The sequence below is a fragment of the Varroa destructor genome, unplaced genomic scaffold (assembly GCF_002443255.2).
Source record: "Varroa destructor unplaced genomic scaffold, Vdes_3.0 BEIS01000005.1, whole genome shotgun sequence".
Classification (NCBI taxonomy): domain Eukaryota; kingdom Metazoa; phylum Arthropoda; class Arachnida; order Mesostigmata; family Varroidae; genus Varroa; species Varroa destructor.
The window spans coordinates 7644840-7663413 of NW_019211458.1; the positions used below are offsets into that span (position 1 = coordinate 7644840).

Here is an 18574-nt window from a genome sequence, read left to right on the forward strand (position 1 = left end):
GAACGCCGTAGTATTTAATATTTTTCTGTTTGGCTATGGTTTAACGAGAGCTTTTGGTTAACAACTTTCCCTAGCACGAACGATGCGGTTAAGAATGAATCGAGATTGTTACAGACCGGCTTGTTATAATAAATGAATCATTTGGCTAATAACAAAAACAATCGGAATAAATTGTTATTGAAATGGTGTATATAATACTTGAACATTCAATGTCAGTTGATGGCAATATTCGGATCGTTCTATCCATATTAGAAAAAATCAGTGTTTAAATCTTTGCTTCCCTAGAATAGCATTCGTAGAAAACTTGTTTTGATCATAGTCTATGTCCACTGGTCATTTCACACCAGGTTCTGCTGCGCGATCAATTGATTAAAAGTGTTATTCCAGAAAACATGTTCTTACCGGTCCTGAGTTACTGAATTGAGTCGTTAGACAAACACTGAACATTCTCAAAAAGTTTATCTATTTTTACCTTATTGTTATTGAAAGGTAACATAGTGCTACTGCAAAGATAGTTGAGAAATATTATTAAGAGTATATTAATACGGAAGGGGAGAAATGAACTCCCCTTCCGTATTGGAAGGGGATTGCAAACAATAAAAGCGCCATACGATATAGGCCACAATCTAAACTTTAACAGCGGGACAAGATTACCAATCAGCATGGTAACAGGATAACGGCAATTTAATTGTTGTTCTGTATACGAGCCAGAATTCAACGGATTGGAAAAGATCTCGACAATAGAAACGAGTGACGCGTACTGCGAGAGAAATTAAGTATGCATCGCTGGTGAGGTCATGTTTGCTTAGGTTTATATTAGGAGTTTTGAAGTCGAGGTCAGTTTCTCCAGGCAGCAGGAGTCATGCAGCAAGCTAACCGGTTCATCGCAAATGAAAACGAGACAATTGATTTAGAACAAGAATGGAGCAACAACGTACAACAGAGCAACGATAACCTTATTCGAGTAGGAAGAGGACGAGTTTACTGCACTGTTGAAAAAGATCGTAAAACATGTAAATAATCATTGTGATAGAATAATCGATCTAAGGTAAACGATGCATACACGCCATATAAGAGAATGACTAGAGATGATGCAATTAATATAGCAAAGGCTCAGAGGAATTAGAACTAAGCAACTATAACGACAGGTTCGTAATTAGGCCGTATTCGATATCAGATTCAGTGTAACACGAACCGTTGGCTGATAAGATCACTGCGCAGAAGCAGCTAGATAGTTGGGCTGTTACCATAAATGATCTGATCAGCTAGAGCAAAGTAGGACAACAATTAGTTGATAGTCGAGTTATTCGAATGCAGAATCAACTACCTTTCTACTACCTTAATACTAAAGTTTCAATGATATAAAAATGAAAGCCACGCTTTAATTATGCGAACACGTTTAAGGACACTAGGACCACCTAATGTTTCGAACGCCACCAGGCCGAAATTTGCTAAGCTCCAGTGCACAGCCTACGCCTTAGGTACGGCTTATATAGAGCTGTAAGTTTAATGAAGAAATGGGTACCGGACATAAAACAGCTAGAATGTCCCATCATATATGGCTTATCTGCTTCGGATATGTGCACGGAGGTCACCTCAGCTCTTGCCATCACTTTGGTCGATGCCCCGACATTCCTTGATACAAGAAATACCAGCTACACGTCCGTATTGCTCAGGATGTCATTTATTATCTAACGAAACGGGAGAGTGACGTCTGGTCTATGCTTACAGGCAATATCATGCTGAGTTTACGACGAAACCAAATCCCCAAATAGAATAACCCTTGTCAACTAAATATGCACATCTAACTTAGGTATAGTGATATAACATAAGTATAACGACATATTCGAAAATACGAACTTAACATGGACGTATATATGTTCACTATTAAGTTGTTTTCATTGATTTTACTGTATAAAACACATATTCAGCCATTCATTTTGACAAATTATATAACTAACTTGTACAGCAGAGCAGGACGTTCATGACAGCCATCTATCCTCTATGGCTAGGAATATTTATTTTAAGTTTCTTCCAGATTGAGCTATCCTGTATTGTTGCATTTTTAATGACATGCCTTATTGTTTATTATGCTTATTTTCGCGAAGCATATCTTCTTTGCCTGCTCAATAAACCTAGTAAAATAAACACTCGGAACAGAAGTTTATATTCGAAATAGATTTGGTGAGATTGCCATTTAGTGAACTGTTACTTTTTAATAGCGCAAAATATTTATTGAAAACTGACGATACCCTAGGGCTCTCAGCTGGCAGTATCCAGTATACTACTAAAATTTTGTATTTCTTTGTTTGTTGGTTGATTGTCCGAGCCAAATCAACCCATCCGTATGGTCAGACTGGGCTGATTTTTGGCGGGTCGCTAAAAGGACCATCGTGAGAAGGGCTTTTTCACTGCAATGAGATGTTCGTTTGGCAAAACGCAATGCTTAACAGTTTGCTGCAGTATTTTCCCATACTTGTTTATGAGACGATTGCAGAAGATGAGGTGTTCTATTCTTCGAAGTTTTTGTTGAATCGTTTTCGACTGACAAAATGGTAGTCGATTATTTACATGGACGTCTATTACATATTATTTACATGCCTGTTGTTTTTAATACCAGTCGAAAGCTCTCGCTGACGTAGATCAAAATGCAATGTATATACACCTATACCCAAATTTTAGTTTTCAGGTAAAAATGCCCCCGAAGGACTAAAGCTAAATACGGCGCCCTATGCGTGCGCATATATAGATCTCAATAAGATAAGTAAAATGCAATACACACCCCCTATCCCTAAAATAAATATTTTGATGTGAAAATGGTTAGAAACCTATTAAGAGGTTTGCTTCGCTCACCACAGATGGATGAAAATGTGTTCCGCGTTATTCTTTTGTTTTGTTTTGTTTTTGAGTGAAATTCTGATAAATATCAATTGGAAAATCGTAGCCTTTTATATAATGAATATTTTAGTTGAACAGTTTTCTTTTTTTTTCGAAAATGTGCTTTTGAAATAATTTTTTGAAGAAACATAAAAAAAAATACTACGCAAAAACAACTTTGTAGACGTGAATTTCTTACACTAACTGATAGATCTAGATCAACTGAGTAACAATGAAATGAATTTTTTTTTGCTAGAAGTCGTTGTGGAAAAGATATTTATAGGTGCCCGTCGAAAGCTACCGATAGGCTGGACCTGTATCGACCGAAATACCAATTTTCAGGTTGAAAGTGCGTCTGAATGAAAAGAGGAAACTTAACATACGTAGAATTAATTTTCGTTAAAGTGTTTCCCTTTTTACTTTTTAGAGAAAAAAACCAAACATGTCACGAAAGAAACGTAAATATTCGTTATGAAAAGTTAACAAAACATATTTAAGTTTCGGTGACGTCTGGTGGACCAGAATAAATACATCAAACAAAACCTATTAATAAAGAACAAAATATATATATGTTTAAAAAGCGACGTCCCAGGAACAGATTCAATACATTAGCTGTATCTATCAAAGGTCGTTCGAAAACTGACTCGATTCACATACGTCTCCCAGAGGTCCGCTGCCGTTCCAGAAAGAGAATCAATCAGCTAACACTGAAAAAAGTCCCGTAGTTACGTTGTAGAAACCCACAAAAATCCAACATATTGCAAAAGAGACAAATCTAGAGTCGACTGAGCTACCTAGTAAACGTATTAAAACATGGTGATAAGATAATGCAGAAGGATAACAGGTTAAGTGGAGCAGGGAATTATAGTGCGGTAACTGTTAATGTATATTTATTTTGTTTACGTTAGGTTGGGTGTAATATTAATAAATCAAATAAGTTGACGGCAAAGCGAGGAGCGAGTAAAGCCCGCGAGGAGCAAGCAAAGCCCGCGAGGAGCGAGCAAAGCCCGCGAGGAGCGAGCAAAGCCCGCGAGATCGTCTAGCCCATATACTATTGAAACTCTCACTCTGTTTATTTGACTGATCCAAATCGACTCCGTAGAATAGCGGAATTAACCTAATTTTCTTTTCGAATAGCCAGAGTTTCATTCTGAGTTTTTTTTCGCTTAGAGAGGCTTTTTTTTTTTCAATTAACATTAGTTGGGGCAAACGGGTCGTTTTGCGCTAATTATTCAACAACCGTTGAGGTTCTGAGAACTGTTCATGTCACAGAACTGTTCCTTCAAGCTTTGAGAAATGGGCGATGCAACATTAAATTCGCTTATAATGTGGACGCTTAGGTGATGGTTTGTGCCGAAGTAGCTTATAAATCATGTTTTGTAGTTTGGCGAATAATTTCGTTCTCCTATTAGAAGGCATAATGTTATTGTGTGAAGAAATATAAACTGTTTTGGCATACATTTCATATTCATGCATTAAATTTATACTTTTTTTAAGTGACGTGGCTATCGAGATCACGACAGCGTTCCAGTGGAAAATTAAAAGTAACTGTAGAAGGGTACGGGGTAAGGGCCCCAAACTGGCGCCCCGCGCACACTCAGAGATTAATTTTATTTGTATAGGTGAGGTAAAACTTCCCGTTAGGTTTATATTAACAATTTCGAAGTTGAGCTCAGTTACTGGAGTAGCGAGGTACATGCAGTGGGTTAACAGATTTGTTGCGAGAAACTATCGAAGTTACTGAAACATCCCTTTCAGCACGGTAACGTATTATTGGAGGAGAACTATAGAATAATGGTGCCAAGATAATTGAAACACGAACAATAAGTAAGAAATTGACGAAATTATAAAAATATGACTACTATAATCGGACAGTTGCAATGGAATAACAGCATTAATACAGCAAGAAGATGAAGAAGAGAGAAGTTTGGACGCACGTCTATAAATGTCCGTGACTGAGTAGTAATCGGCGTTGGAAATTAGGACTAGAACGGACGAAATATTAGGACTGGCAGACGAGATAACTGTAGCGTGGCATCTGGAATAGTTAAACAACGATAGGGTCGACCAAATGCAACGGGGTAATTATTTTTAGTAGATTTACTCAATCAAGAAAAGTAATTACTGTCACAGAATAAGGGAATCTTCTGCGCAAATTTCGACTGCAAATCGGTAGAAATGTAAGTTTGTTGTCGACTTGTAGTTTACATCAGGCTAGGTGCAAGGCGGAGCAAGTTCGTTATGTTAAATATAACATCAAAGAATCAAATTAGTTAAATCAACAATAAATAAAACGCTAGGCGAAGCGCGCAAGTTCATCGAGTCAGAAACAATTTTTGAAGTATTTCCTTGTAAGACGCGGTTAACACGGGGTGCTTTCAATACTGAAACTCCATCAGCTTTCAAGGGTTTAAGTGTGGCCATGAAATATACATGAAAGCTGGCTAAGGCTAACTTTCTCTGCGCAATAGACAAGAAAGTGAACTATCTTTTAAGTTTAAGAGTTTAAGACTGGCTATCCAGTCCGTTGCACTCAAAGATATCCTACAAATCACATTTCGATTTTAAACTATGTATGTTGAAGGTTCGGTAAGTCGTATCACAGGAGGTTACCTTTTTCATGTGCTATTGGTAACAAACGTATTAAAGTAACTCTAGAAACCTTCAACTAGAAACCACAAAAGATTTTCTTTCCTGTTGCTTAATCTGAATACACTGAATAATAAAGCGCACACGTCTTATGGCTAAAGCATTGCGTTTATTTTTGGCATTCCTTTTTAACCTGTGACTGGCTCATGTGAATTTGGTCATTTATTTATCTACGAGGAAATTATTTCTAACACTTCTCCCTACTTGATGATTACAGATTGCTAATTATGTTCTCCATAGACAAACACAATTCCTGACATAGGAGTTATTATGAATTACCGAAGCTGTTCGCGGTCTGTTTGCAATGAATAGCTTGAGCTACTTTCATCTGTTCAGCTGCGGTTGGAGCTATTCATTAAATGAGCTGTTTCTGCCCCTCGAGTTTGGGCACTTCGGTCTCCGTTTGAGGCGCAACGCCCTTTACGGACAGTGGTGCAGCAACAGGTTTGTTAATGACAGTGTCAGCGGCCGCATCTCCACTCAGTTGTTTTGGTAGGGTTTTCAACGAATTAAATGTTTGCACGACTGGTCCGGGTACGGTCATCTCAGACTCGCGTTGCGAAGCGATTAAAGGTTGGATGGGAATAGCCGTCTGCGTATTTGCGGCAGCACCCACAGAATGAGATGTAACCGTGGCAGCTGATCCAGGCTCTTGCAGCGACATTACACTCGTGGCTTGTGAAACGATAGGAACTGAACTAGTGACAATGGCTGGATTCACCGACTTCGCTGTGATAGTAGGGTGATCTAATTGGGACACCACATGAGAAGTAGGAACATGAGAGGCATTAACATCGTTCGGCGAACCGATAGGGCTGCCGGTTGGGTCAATGCCGGACGTAACGGGTGGAGGTTTCGCAGCTTCGATAGTAATCTGTCCTGAAATTATAGCGGCGGCTGGTTTTTCCGCAACGGCCGGTCCATGGGAAGATTCGGCCGGCACTAAGGGGACGATTATTTGTTGGCTCACGTCAGGCTGAACAGTAGACGGGACTTCTTGCGCAAATATTTTAGTGACTACGGCGGTTACAGGTACTTCGGGAGTTGCGGCCATGCCTGTTGGAAGCTCAGGTGTCAACTCCAGTGAATCGGTTGGTTTTCCTTGGCTAACTGGGGAACGTTTTGGCAGTTGTTCGGCAGAGTAAACGGGAACGTCTTCATCAGCCGGTTTCTTGGGTTTTTCGTGAAGATTTTCTAGATCGGTATTCGTAGTTACAACGGGCTTCAGAGCAGCCTCAGGGAACGACGTTGTTTCTGCTGCAATTTGTGCATTGCTTAAAGGTTCACTCATAGTGGGCAAAACGGTTTGTTGAGTTCGCTTTTGGTTGCCGCTCAGCTGTTCGACCTGATTAATAGCTTGAGAATGATCAATAGTCTCCACCTTTTCTGCTCTGGCCTGAGCCGAAGCCTGCAGCTCGGGCACCGAAGCTTCTGGTTTGAGTCCCTTTGGGCTGAGTTTGGCTACGCTGTTTAACGTGGTAAAGGAAGTATCTGGAGCAGCTGTTGCTTGGGTGATTGGCGGTTGAGAAGTCGATGCTATGGACGGCACAATAGTTGTACTAAATGTCACGCTCTGCATATCTGACCTACCTTCAGCGGGAGCTGTAACTGCATGGACTGTGGGAGACGCTGGCATCGTGGTCGTGGTACTAAGCGAGTTTTCGATTTTCGGACTTTTTGGAACAACCGCAGCTCTTAAAAGCTCCGGTGCCAAAGTAGTAGAGCTACCTGAGGTGGGCTTGATTTGTGGTCGTTGCCTACCGATATAACGCTGCAACAAAAAAGTTATCGTTACCAATTAAAATAACAAACGCTTTACAAGAATTCCTTTACAAATACTCCGAACCAAAATTTGTTTATCTATACAGGGTAAGCTATTTACAAATGGACCTTACTATTTCCGTAAACACGCAGTCACCATGTACTTAATAGACAAACTGGCCGTATACTTGCAATTCTCAATATTAAATATTAATAAATATATAAATAATAATAAATAGTATAAAAATAATAATAATATATAATAATAAAAAAATATATAAATAATCATAAACATCAAGATTAACTGTAAATTATAACCTTGAGTCTTGTGCAGGCAGTATCCACATAATTATCTATTTCGTCCCAGAAGCGCTCATTCTGTCGGATTTCATCCAGTTCCGAAAATATGCTCTGCCGAACCTCGTAGGTGACGAGTGTGGGTACAACAAGCCGTCTTGCTTTGCCCTCCTTAAATAAGGTATTCTCTTTGACGCCAACCGTATTGAACAAGACAAGGAGAGGGGTCACGATATTTTCTGCCACGCTGCCTGAAATGATGTGAAGTAACATTAGAGCGGACAAAAGCTACTACTAAGAATAACTTGAATATAATTACATCTCATATATTTAAACTCAGTGACCCGTGTTTAACAACAACGAGATAATTTTCACCGTTTTGTATGTGAAACCCTTCTAGCCTATAAATTATCCATGATTATAAATAAAAACGAAATAGAGTTGACGAAATATGCTACAACATGAATTCAAACTTTACTGTTGACTATATATATATATATATATATATGTAAAGCAACACTTACTAGGCAGCGACTGAGTGACATCCTTGACATAGGCTGCAGATTTCAACAATTCCGATACCCGTGTAATAAGGCCCTGCGCTTCTGAAGAGCCCCCTTCTGCATGAGCTTGAAGAACATGGTCTACACCAGTAAGATCCTCGACAGATTTCTGCTGGGAATGCGGCACAGGATAAGCAGGAGCAAATTCAAGCTCCGCGGTCCTTTGATTTACGATCGATGTTTCCTGGGCCTGAACCGCAGCCTTGACTGCGAGACTTCCTGATATATCTGGTACAACTTCTGCAACATGACCAATGATAAATATAATGTTGTAGATGTTCGGATAACATATCACTGATCTGAGAGTTAGATTAATGTTTGCTTGTGATTCGATAACTTCTACAGTTTATTTTTGATATATATTTGAAAAAACATCATGTTTTAAGTTTCCCTCCAAATCTAGATGTTTAACCAGTTTATGAAATCTCATATTAGAGGTTTTCATCTTACTTAAACAAATAGCATATGACACATGTTTGTACGCACCTACTTTTTATCTCTTTATCTATTAATGCATCGTTAAACCTTCTTTGTTGTTCTTATAATCTGACATAACTTTGTTGGATCAACCTAATTAGAAATTTGGCATACTTTCGTCGAAGCTTCTCACTCCGTTCAAATCACTTTCAATCACATCTTTTTTTATTACTTTTTCCTTTTTCTATTTCACTCTTCCTTTTCCTTGTATGCAGATCTTCAATATATATACGACGTCATCATCAGATACATTGCATATATCACATAGGCTGTATGTTCTAGAACTTACCTTGAATAGCGTATTGTTTGCAAGTATCTGTTGCATCCTAATCGATGGATCATAACTGTCGTTTATACCCATGAAAGCCCATTTGACCTGCACTATTTGAGTGCTTTTACCCTTCTTAGCCCATACGTTATTGACGTAGTTTCTTCCCTACTTCTTTGTTGGTTGCATCGAGCCCGGTGACGTGCATTAGATAAAGTATGGCGTCATGTAAAAGATGGTACCCGGGTGCCAAACTGATCGGATTTCGAAGTAATAAGTTTTTTAGGCTTTGCAGGGGTTATTCCGGTAAATCGCGCTTAGTGGATCATTGCTCTTTGTCCTATAAGATCCTTACTAACTACAAAAAACTGAGCGCTTCTCAAGCTAATAGAAGTTTCACTTTTTTTTTTCTAACAACTTTTACTATTCTTAATGGGTGGACAACATCTCGAAGTCGCCTTTTTACCATGGTATCAAGGGATAGTCCCACATTTAAACCTCGCGATAAACTGTTAAAAAAAAATTAATCGTTGCGGTTTATTCCAGTGGAATCTGGAGCGGTATTTAGATAGGTATCGTTATGCAGCTTTGCATAATTCGCATATTCAAATACGGAAATATGTGCAAAATATTTTTGAGGAGATTTTTCCACCGTCACAATGAGGGATGTATGTGCAGCATGCCATCCGTCTAGAGTGGCGAAAGACGAAGAGTATGAAAGAGAAGAAGAAACCTAAAAGCCACTAAAATGCGGGCGTAAATGGTGCAGAAGACATAAACGCCTGCACAAAAAAATTGTGGATATAACTTGAGACATCACACATCGCTAGAGAGACCTAACGAATAAGGAGAAAATATTTCCTAAAAGAGGAAAATGCTCCCACCTCCTTAAAGAAAACACCGCTCATACATGGGATACGCCTACAAGACCGACTGTGTGAACCCATGGCACTTCCCAGTGTCTTAAGACTTAGCAGTGTCTCAAGAGTCTTAAGAGCCAAAAGCTGTAAGGCACTCGTAACCGAGAAAGTCGTTCCGGTGATTGCTGAGCCGGTGGCCTTCACGCGAGACTAGTACCATAAGACTGACAAAAAGCAGCTCCTCATTGAAGGGAATACCAACAAGGCCAGAGGAACACGCATTTGAAGGTCGCGTGGAAACGTGCACATCACCGCTTCCGTAGTATGCGTAGTAGTGCCTCGTCACTGCAATTGGTGGCAGCGAAAAGAAGGCGAATTGTTCAAGGTCAGGTAGTAGTCATTTCAAAGGTAGATTAGCTAGAAGGCTAAGCTGTAATGCTAAGGTCTGTAGTGGAACGCTTGACAGAGCGGGCGGAGGAAGACGCGCTGCCCCTGAATTTACCACTACTCGTGGACTGAGAAATAGATTAAAACGTCGGAGACAGCAGCAAGTGTCTATGGTTGGTTGCATAAGTGCATGCTCAAGTTTGTTTATACACTTCTTCTGGGCCTAGCTCAGCATCGATCCGAATCGTTTGTAAGCAGCACGGGGATGACACGGCGTAAATTCAAGACCCATATATTCGAGTAGTTCTTAAGAGAAGCACCGCCGCACACGGCATACTACGCATGTGTCTATAGAACTTAAAAGAACATTTATCCAAAGAAAACGTTTCTCATTAGAACATTTCAATTGCTCTTTTGGTTCGACATGGAGTAATGGAATCATGCCGAGGCGACGACTTGATGAACCATCTGACTGTAGCGCAGCCGTGAAGCTGTGCTCCATGCGAAGCTTGCGAGCGACTACCAGACACGTCTATGTGTAGTTGGAATCGGACCGTTAATGGGGTCAGCCACTAGCATGTTAAATAGCTTGCAGATCTATGTATGCTAAGGTCCAGAAAGTCGTCCCGAAGAGAGGATTGCATCGCAAGTAACAACGAGGTTCGATACATTATTGTGAAACGTAACAAACAATTCGTTCCAGATAGTACCCGGTTTGAAGCTAGGAGACCTTAAAGCGGCAAATGTCCGAAAAGCGTGACAGAAGGAGCCACGAAATTATTGTTAAATTTAATAAGATGCTCCTGGGTAGATACTCGTCAACGAGCTCCTGTGTCAAATCAAAGGGAATACAGCGCTATTGCGTTCAAATTTAAGCCGCAATTATGTTACGCCACTCCGGGAAGACAGGTAAACATGCAAGCCTCCAAAAATCGTACGTCGGTTACTAAAGCGCTTCCATATCGACTCCAGGGTATACCTAAGTTGGAAGAGCGTGGCTTGGTGTGAAAGTTGCCAAAATTTAAAACCTAGAGGCTAAACGTTCCCGTAAAGACTCTGCCTGAAGGGAAGCTCTAATTTGAGAAGCAAAGCAAGCGGGTGCACAAAGCGTCCAGGTGTGTACGCCCAAGCGTCAATGGGTGCCGCCTCAACGATCGAGAAGAAGCATCTGGTTTGAGTACACAGACTTCCAAGGAAAGAGTAGCCCTGAACGCAGAAGGTGCTAGATGTTACATTGGAACATCGACATCGGTGACATGATCGAGTGTGACGGCGTGTGCTAATATTATATCTAATTTTAAATATTTTCGCCGGTATCGTATATATATATATATATATATATATGTATATATATATATATATATATGCACTATTAGTTTGGGTACTAAAAAAGCAGCCACTTACTCAGCAATGAGGAGATTCAAAACGTAAATAAAGATACTTTGTTGACCTACTTACCCCTTCTGGAAAGTTGATTGGCGCCTTGATCGAAATCTTGGATACCTTGCGTGGTTGGGGCCGCTAACACAAGCGCACTAGTTGAAATCACTACACATAACGCCACTGCACGCGCCCTCATTTTTAATACCGGTCGTCTTTGGATTCAAAATCAATAATCAATTTAATTTGTAATTCACATTCGTCTTTCACAGCTTTCATTGATTTCACAGATTTTTGTATTTTGACTCGTCAATTTAGCCTTATTATGCTAACCACCCTCTATCTAGAGCCTAGTTACCATAACTATGTGAACGTATGAGAAAACTATGAGTCACATGCTACTGTAATGTCTTGAAACGACTCTTTTCAAACGAATAAAACAATTGTTTTATATTCGCTTTTAAACTCGAGAAGATGCATGTATTGTAGTTCTAGCTACACATTCTAGTACTGTCGCTATAGCAAACCGTTATTCTTTTGGGCCTACAGTTGCTGGAGTGTTTTGTTGTACTATGTGATCCGTCTGTGTGTAACCTATGTGTGATGGCGCTTTGTAGTGAGCTCTTACCGTGCGTGCGCAGAAGACCGCCGATCGATGAAGACTGACGCACTAGCTTGCTAGTCTGCGGGCTTTTGAGGGGGTAGTCCCATCACCTAGAGGTCTCACTCGGTCCACTAGCTGCTGCTCGGCCGCTCTCGCAGCGGCCAGCGCGCACCCGAAGGAGCTGCTTCGCTGCGCAACGCTGAATCCTCCCTCCCATAAAGAGAATTCACACACTCGCCCTGCTGTGTCTGAAAAGCTGTCGAGGCCGAGGAAGGCTGAGCATGGAGCACGCAGGTTGTTCTTGCATTAGAAGCGCCAGGCGTAGCAGCAGGAATAGCGATTGCTGATGGTGTGATGAAGAAGTAACATTACCTGTAGTCGAACGCCTGTGAAGCTCACGATCTTAGAATGCACGTGAGCCTCTGCTCTGTTTGTGCTGCAATTGGCCGCCTGCTGGCGAAACGAGCCTCGTTTCGATTTTTCTATTTTCTTTATCTCCTCCAGCGGGGGACTGCTACGGGCGATGGGACGAAGAGGGGAACCCTGTTTACCCGCTTAGTTCACAGTTTCCTGACTTCACCTTTGGACCTAAGGTTCGACAAAGAAGACTAGCTGATGATGACGATTTCGATGTCGCGCTAACTGTGATAGGCGAAAGCCAGTTGTGCAGCTTTTTCGTTGATCCTGCATCCGCGGCGCTTGCTCTCCTCTCCAGTGCCCCCCAGGAATGTGATGACTTAGAAAGGGGTGCTTCGGGCGAGTTTTAAAAGCAGAGAAAAACTTTTTAGTTAAATAACCTTAACCCAATGAGTCTATTTAGTCAGTTTCCCGTTAACGATATTCTATAGTTTTTTCTATTCACCGCAAAATTTAAGGGTTGAATAGCCGATTTCGGATTTATTCATGCGAATGCGATGATTGGTATAGATTTTCGGAGCATTGTACTAATTATGATACTTCTCTAGTTTTATTTCTAACTCAAATAAATAAATACTGTTTTTTTTTTTTTTTTTTAATTCAAATAATATTCTGTGAGATCTTGCAAGTAGAAACACCGATTTAAACCTAGAGTTTTTCGACCGCTCGTTTTTTCAATATATATGTATATAACGTCATGTCAGCGACATACGAAAGATATTCATTGTTATCCCCTGATTTACTGACCTCAGTTTATTATTTTCAACAACTTCTTTGAGTTAAAATTAATAGATTTATTGACATAACAACAAAACGAATTGCCGCTTTTTCGAACGATCTGCTCCGGCTACATACACTAGCATGGAATTCGTCGACTAGGTATTACAAAATTCACAATGCAGTGATCGTCCGGTTGATAATTATCCTGCAAACCGCACGTTAGATGGTAAAGCCCATAATTTACAAATCCTGTTATAGAATGGCAATTGGTTCTATTTGGGCGCTTCTATTACCTGCCAGTTATTGCAGAAATCAAGAAAAGCGGCAGCTTAACCTCCGCTATCTTCTAATGTCGACTTGCAATAAGCGCGCTATATGCTTCAAAACCTAAGAGGCAGCTTGTGAAGCCCTTGGGCGAACGTTGGGGCTTTTGCCAACTAATACACCAAACGATTACGAAACAGTGCATGGAGGCCTAGTATAAACTTTACAAACGCTGGTCTGGTCGTGTCTTGTATTGCCAATCTCGTATGGTTAACATTTTCCAGATGACCAGAATCCCGTTTGCTGCGATTACCTCACTAGTAGCCCTCTGACATCTTTCTTGACGGTTTTTAAAAATCGTCCCAACGTCTAAGTGGAACAGTGCTTGCAAACCTTCCTTCCCTTCCAAGCTTCATGGCTAACCGGTGAAAATCATCTTTAAATATAAAAAGAAGGTTCGCAGGAGTGTGTATACACCAGACTATAATTAAGGTTTGATAACAGTGTACGGTTTAATTGCACTAAGGAAAACAAGCTTTTTTTCCATACCCCTATAGTAAGCAAAGCCAAATTGGTTATGTTGCAATTCATATACAGCAAAATTAAGCTTGTAACAGAAAGCTCCACAATTCCCAATGAGTACTGGCGTACAGACCCACTGAAAGAACTCCAGCTGTTAGCACATCTCCAGCCAGCAAAATCGGTTTATTTACATACTGTCACTTAATTTTTCAAAAGTTACACAAATCAACATATGATTCCTCTTTCTTCTAAGTAATGGACATGCAAGAATAGAAAAGTGATTCGTATATGTTGCTCGCTTTATCTACTGTTTTCCTCACTGTGGGAATTAGATAGATTGCAAGAAGTGAACAACCCACAGCTGGAAACCGAAAATTTATTGGTGTTCTTTGCACGGTATTATAACTGCAATTATTCTCTTTTTACATAAAAGCTATCCATCTTATCGTTAGTGATTATCTTATGATCTAGGCTATCCAATCAGCAAATTTGCCTCTGCCATATGAACAACATCAAAACGACTTCATACAAATGCAAGCTACTACAGAGTAGTATGAGGCCAAAGCGACGTGATAACTTTGAGTGATGAATTTCTTAAGGGCAACAAATCCTCAAAACGTTTGTTACTGGGTTCATACCGATCTGACAGTTCGGTAAAAAAATAACCACATTGCTACGTGCTATTACTCTAAAATAATGTTTCATAATTTTCCATCTATTTGTAGACGTACCAACTTTTATACATGCGAAACCAATATTTATCTAGACATCTCTCTAAAAAAAGTATCTCAAAAACTCTACTACCTCGAAACCACGGTACCTCCCAGATGTAGACCAAAACTTGAATTTCGATGGTCGTTGGTAATGCAGTCATACAGCAAAAGGTGTATGGGCTGACATTTTAGCTAAAACCAGCTGCTGGCTCAAAGTAAACTAGTTGATACTAAGCAATGGATAAACTAAAATACCAACAATCAGTTCAAAATAAGAAGCAGGAAACAGCCTCAATACTAAATGTCACATATGTACATACATCAACCACAGTCACTGATGTTCGAGTGGATACAAATGTTAAAGACAATGATGTCTACTATGGTCCCAAGATACTATTCTACACACTAGGCTCAATAAACGTGTCTTATGCACCCAATTGTAACTGTCTGACACTCTATGAAATGAACAGCTATAAAAATCTGAAACTAGTACAAAACAGCCTGAAGTGGGACATATATGTAGGACATACGTTAAAAAATCTATAACTGGAGCTCCCATGTTATGTAAATTCTAATAAATAAACGTAAGTCTAAGCGAACCTGTATATTCTGGTCTCATCAAACTCTACCTAAGATACGGCATTCTTCTGTGTAACGTAAACTTTCATTTGACCATTACACATATTATAGTACTACAAAAAATAAGCTTTATTTGTATGCTGTATACGCACACCTAGCCAAAATCCAAACAGTTGAAAACCGCTTTGATATCAACAAGAGTTTCATTTAAGTATACAGAATAACATAAAAGATTAAGGAAGACCTCAGCCAATATTCAACAAAATTACTTATCATTAAGTCAAGCTTAATCGAGTATCGAATTGTTTATGTTAGAAAAATAATTTGAAAATTTTCGACAAAACATACTACTGCAATATTTACCCCAAAACGCTTCAAGCAACCATTTTGTAGTCACCGTTATTAACATTTTTTTAAAAGTCATGTATGTAGTAAACTCATGCATCTAGAAGCCTTAACTTTTATACATTAGAAGATAGCTGTGAGAAACTGTAGTTAAACATTGACATCTGCCTTTCTTTCATAATTATGATAATTATATACCCATATACCATGTATGTTTAAGTAGAAAATCGTCTGCCATACCTGCCACACAAATCACATATTGCGATATCAATACTTTACTTTATCACGCAAATACGTATATATTGTTAGTTCAATGGGTGGGTCCATTACAATGAAAAGATTGTAACACATGCTAACCAACTCGTTAGATTATACCTTTTTAAAACTGAAACTTACGTTTATTAATTCTAAAACATAGGCGATTAGCTACAGCAACTTTTGTTAGCAACAGTAATAACAGTTATCATAAAGCTATGTGATACTGCGGTTATATAAACAACTAATAAGACAAAAATGGGCTCCTAGAAAATCGATATAATTATTTTATTTTTCAAGAGACAACTGATCCGACCTACTGCTGCACCCTCTTCAAAGATATACACCTCATGATGCCGTGCGGGGGTGAGTAAGATATAGACGGCGGCTGGATGTGACCGGTAGGGGACAGCGATTTCAACTGATTGGATATCACCAAGCGACGCTGCTGTGGGACACTGCTGCTCTGCTCCCTCAGAGTGAAATGAGGGATGCAAATAAACCAGGTACCCAAAAGACGACAAAAAGGAGGAGACAGACACTCTAGGGGCTTCTGGATTAAAATCTAACAAGAACTTGGCCGAGCGATGCGAGAGGCTATTGTTTTATAACAAACTGTGCAAACCTCCATTTGTTCGTGACTCTTATAAAACACGTGACCTACACGATAACCTAACTCAACCAATTTTAGTGCTTATACAAGGATGGTCACCGAACGTTTAGCTGTAAAGGCTAAAGGCACCGAAAGGGCCATCAATTTATTTCGCTTATTATCCTCTTTCAGCTATTTTCTAATAGAAAACTTTTAAATGTATATTGGCTTTGATTGTATAGATCTCATAAAAGCTCTAACCACTTAACCCATACAACGCAATCGCAGTGACATATCTACCATGGCTTCTAAGCGATCGAAATAATTAAACGGATCTTAGTTGCCGTATCATAGAAACACTCAACGTACTTCTTAATCTCTGTCTAGTCTAATAATGGAGACTAGTTAGTGCGTTTAAAGCGACTTCTCGACTCAATTAAACTAACCAAAGACTTATCTAGACGCCAAACTTAGCTTTTCTATTGAGATAAATCGGACGATATAAGTGTCCATGTTTAAACAATATCGCTTTAGATATAAGATATTCACTGTACGAAATAAAACCGTCCAGGTTGTCACAAAATGTACTGCTACTGCTAAAATTAGTCTATTAATTAAGCAAAGAAAGTTAATATTTTTAACCATGTTGCTGCATTTGCTCGTTTGCTTTGATCAAACATCAAATTACTTGTGGCGTAAGCCTAGTTCCAAAAACATTCGAATATATTTTAAGCTAGTCATGCGCTCTCAAATTATTCAATTTTTAATGCAGCTTTCTTTTTAATACTGCTTTGATACCTTAGTTTGAGTTATAGCCTCTATGCGGTTGACATTTTGGTAATGATTGATGTCTTTACATGCAGCGCACCTTCTGTGAGATTATACAAGATTATAAAAAGTAGCGTTACTTTCTTAATCACAACAAATGACATTCCTTGTGAAGAGCTATTTCACATGCTAATGTTTTTAAATCAAGCTAGTTCAAACGTGATAATACTGTGTATATTGACAAGCAAGGGTACCATTGTTTTGTAATGCTTCTTAGGATTCTAACTAGGGACAAAGAAATCTGTCATTTACAACCCGTTATAGTAATAAGGTTGCCAGCCTTGAGATTTGAATCAGGGTGACTGCATGTTTTTTCTTAGGTTACGTAGGCCAACGTGAGGTAAATTAATTTTTTCAATATGAAATATGCGCACTTCTTTTACTTAATCTCCACTGAATTTTCTATTTTGCATCCACTTACATCCACTTCTGCACTAATACTTGTTGTTTAAGCACAAGCAAAATAAAAAGCATGCAATAATTAGATATAACGGCTAAATGGTCACACTTTCGTAAATATTTCTTACTTTACATGCAACCCAAAAAGTTCGTATTGAATTTTTGCTACCGACTCTGATTCACCCCGTTATATATTTCGACTTTTCTTTTCTTATAAAATAAAAAATGAGCAGATTAGAGTTATGCCGACAGAGCGTTGTCTCTGTGGTAGCGCAATGAGTAACATGTTTGTTTACTAACGTTGGAGAAATCTGAGGTGTCCTAGGTTAACATTCGCCTATGGACGTATTCTGCTGTGTGTTGGGAGCGAACTGTCTGAAGCAAAGCATAACAGCTTAAGTACCGGACGTATAAAACTCGAGTGCTACCTAAGCATTAGATTAGCTTATAAAAATCGCCCGCATCTTTGATTACATAATTATACAAGATGATCTAGTCAGTAAGTTATGTTGAGTGATATCAAGGAAAAGCGGACGTTTTTCACTTCTCGCCAAACTCAAGCTTTCTTTTAATGTCTTAGTTGTCTGTCTGGAACCTTGCTCCAGCTAGTAAGTCTAAACGCGGTTCTCTTTTGAAGTGAATTGATAGCCAATCGTTTAATGAAGTAGAGAATTAGCTAGTGAGGTAGAGCCTTGCTTTTATTATCCAAAACTCGTGGCACTTTTTAGTTAACTTAGTATTCACTAAAGTATACGAGGTAGGATTAGAGCTAAGATTTATTGATATAACTAACCATTAAAATAAAATTTCAAAGGTG

At 39.3% G+C, this 18574-nt stretch overlaps 1 protein-coding gene across 1 annotated transcript; it reads right to left on the reverse strand.

Annotated features, from left to right (window-relative positions):
- Nucleotides 1-5613: 5613 nt before the first annotated feature.
- LOC111251928 (uncharacterized) lies at nt 5614-12085 on the reverse strand. The gene is made up of 5 exons (XM_086989280.1): nt 12067-12085; nt 11598-11734; nt 8109-8387; nt 7606-7835; nt 5614-7297 (listed from the first exon to the last, which is right to left on the reverse strand). Exons 2-5 carry the CDS (start codon nt 11716-11718, stop codon nt 5882-5884), a joined length of 2046 nt encoding a protein of 681 aa, XP_086845406.1. The 5' UTR covers nt 11719-11734; nt 12067-12085; the 3' UTR covers nt 5614-5881.
- Nucleotides 12086-18574: the final 6489 nt, after the last annotated feature.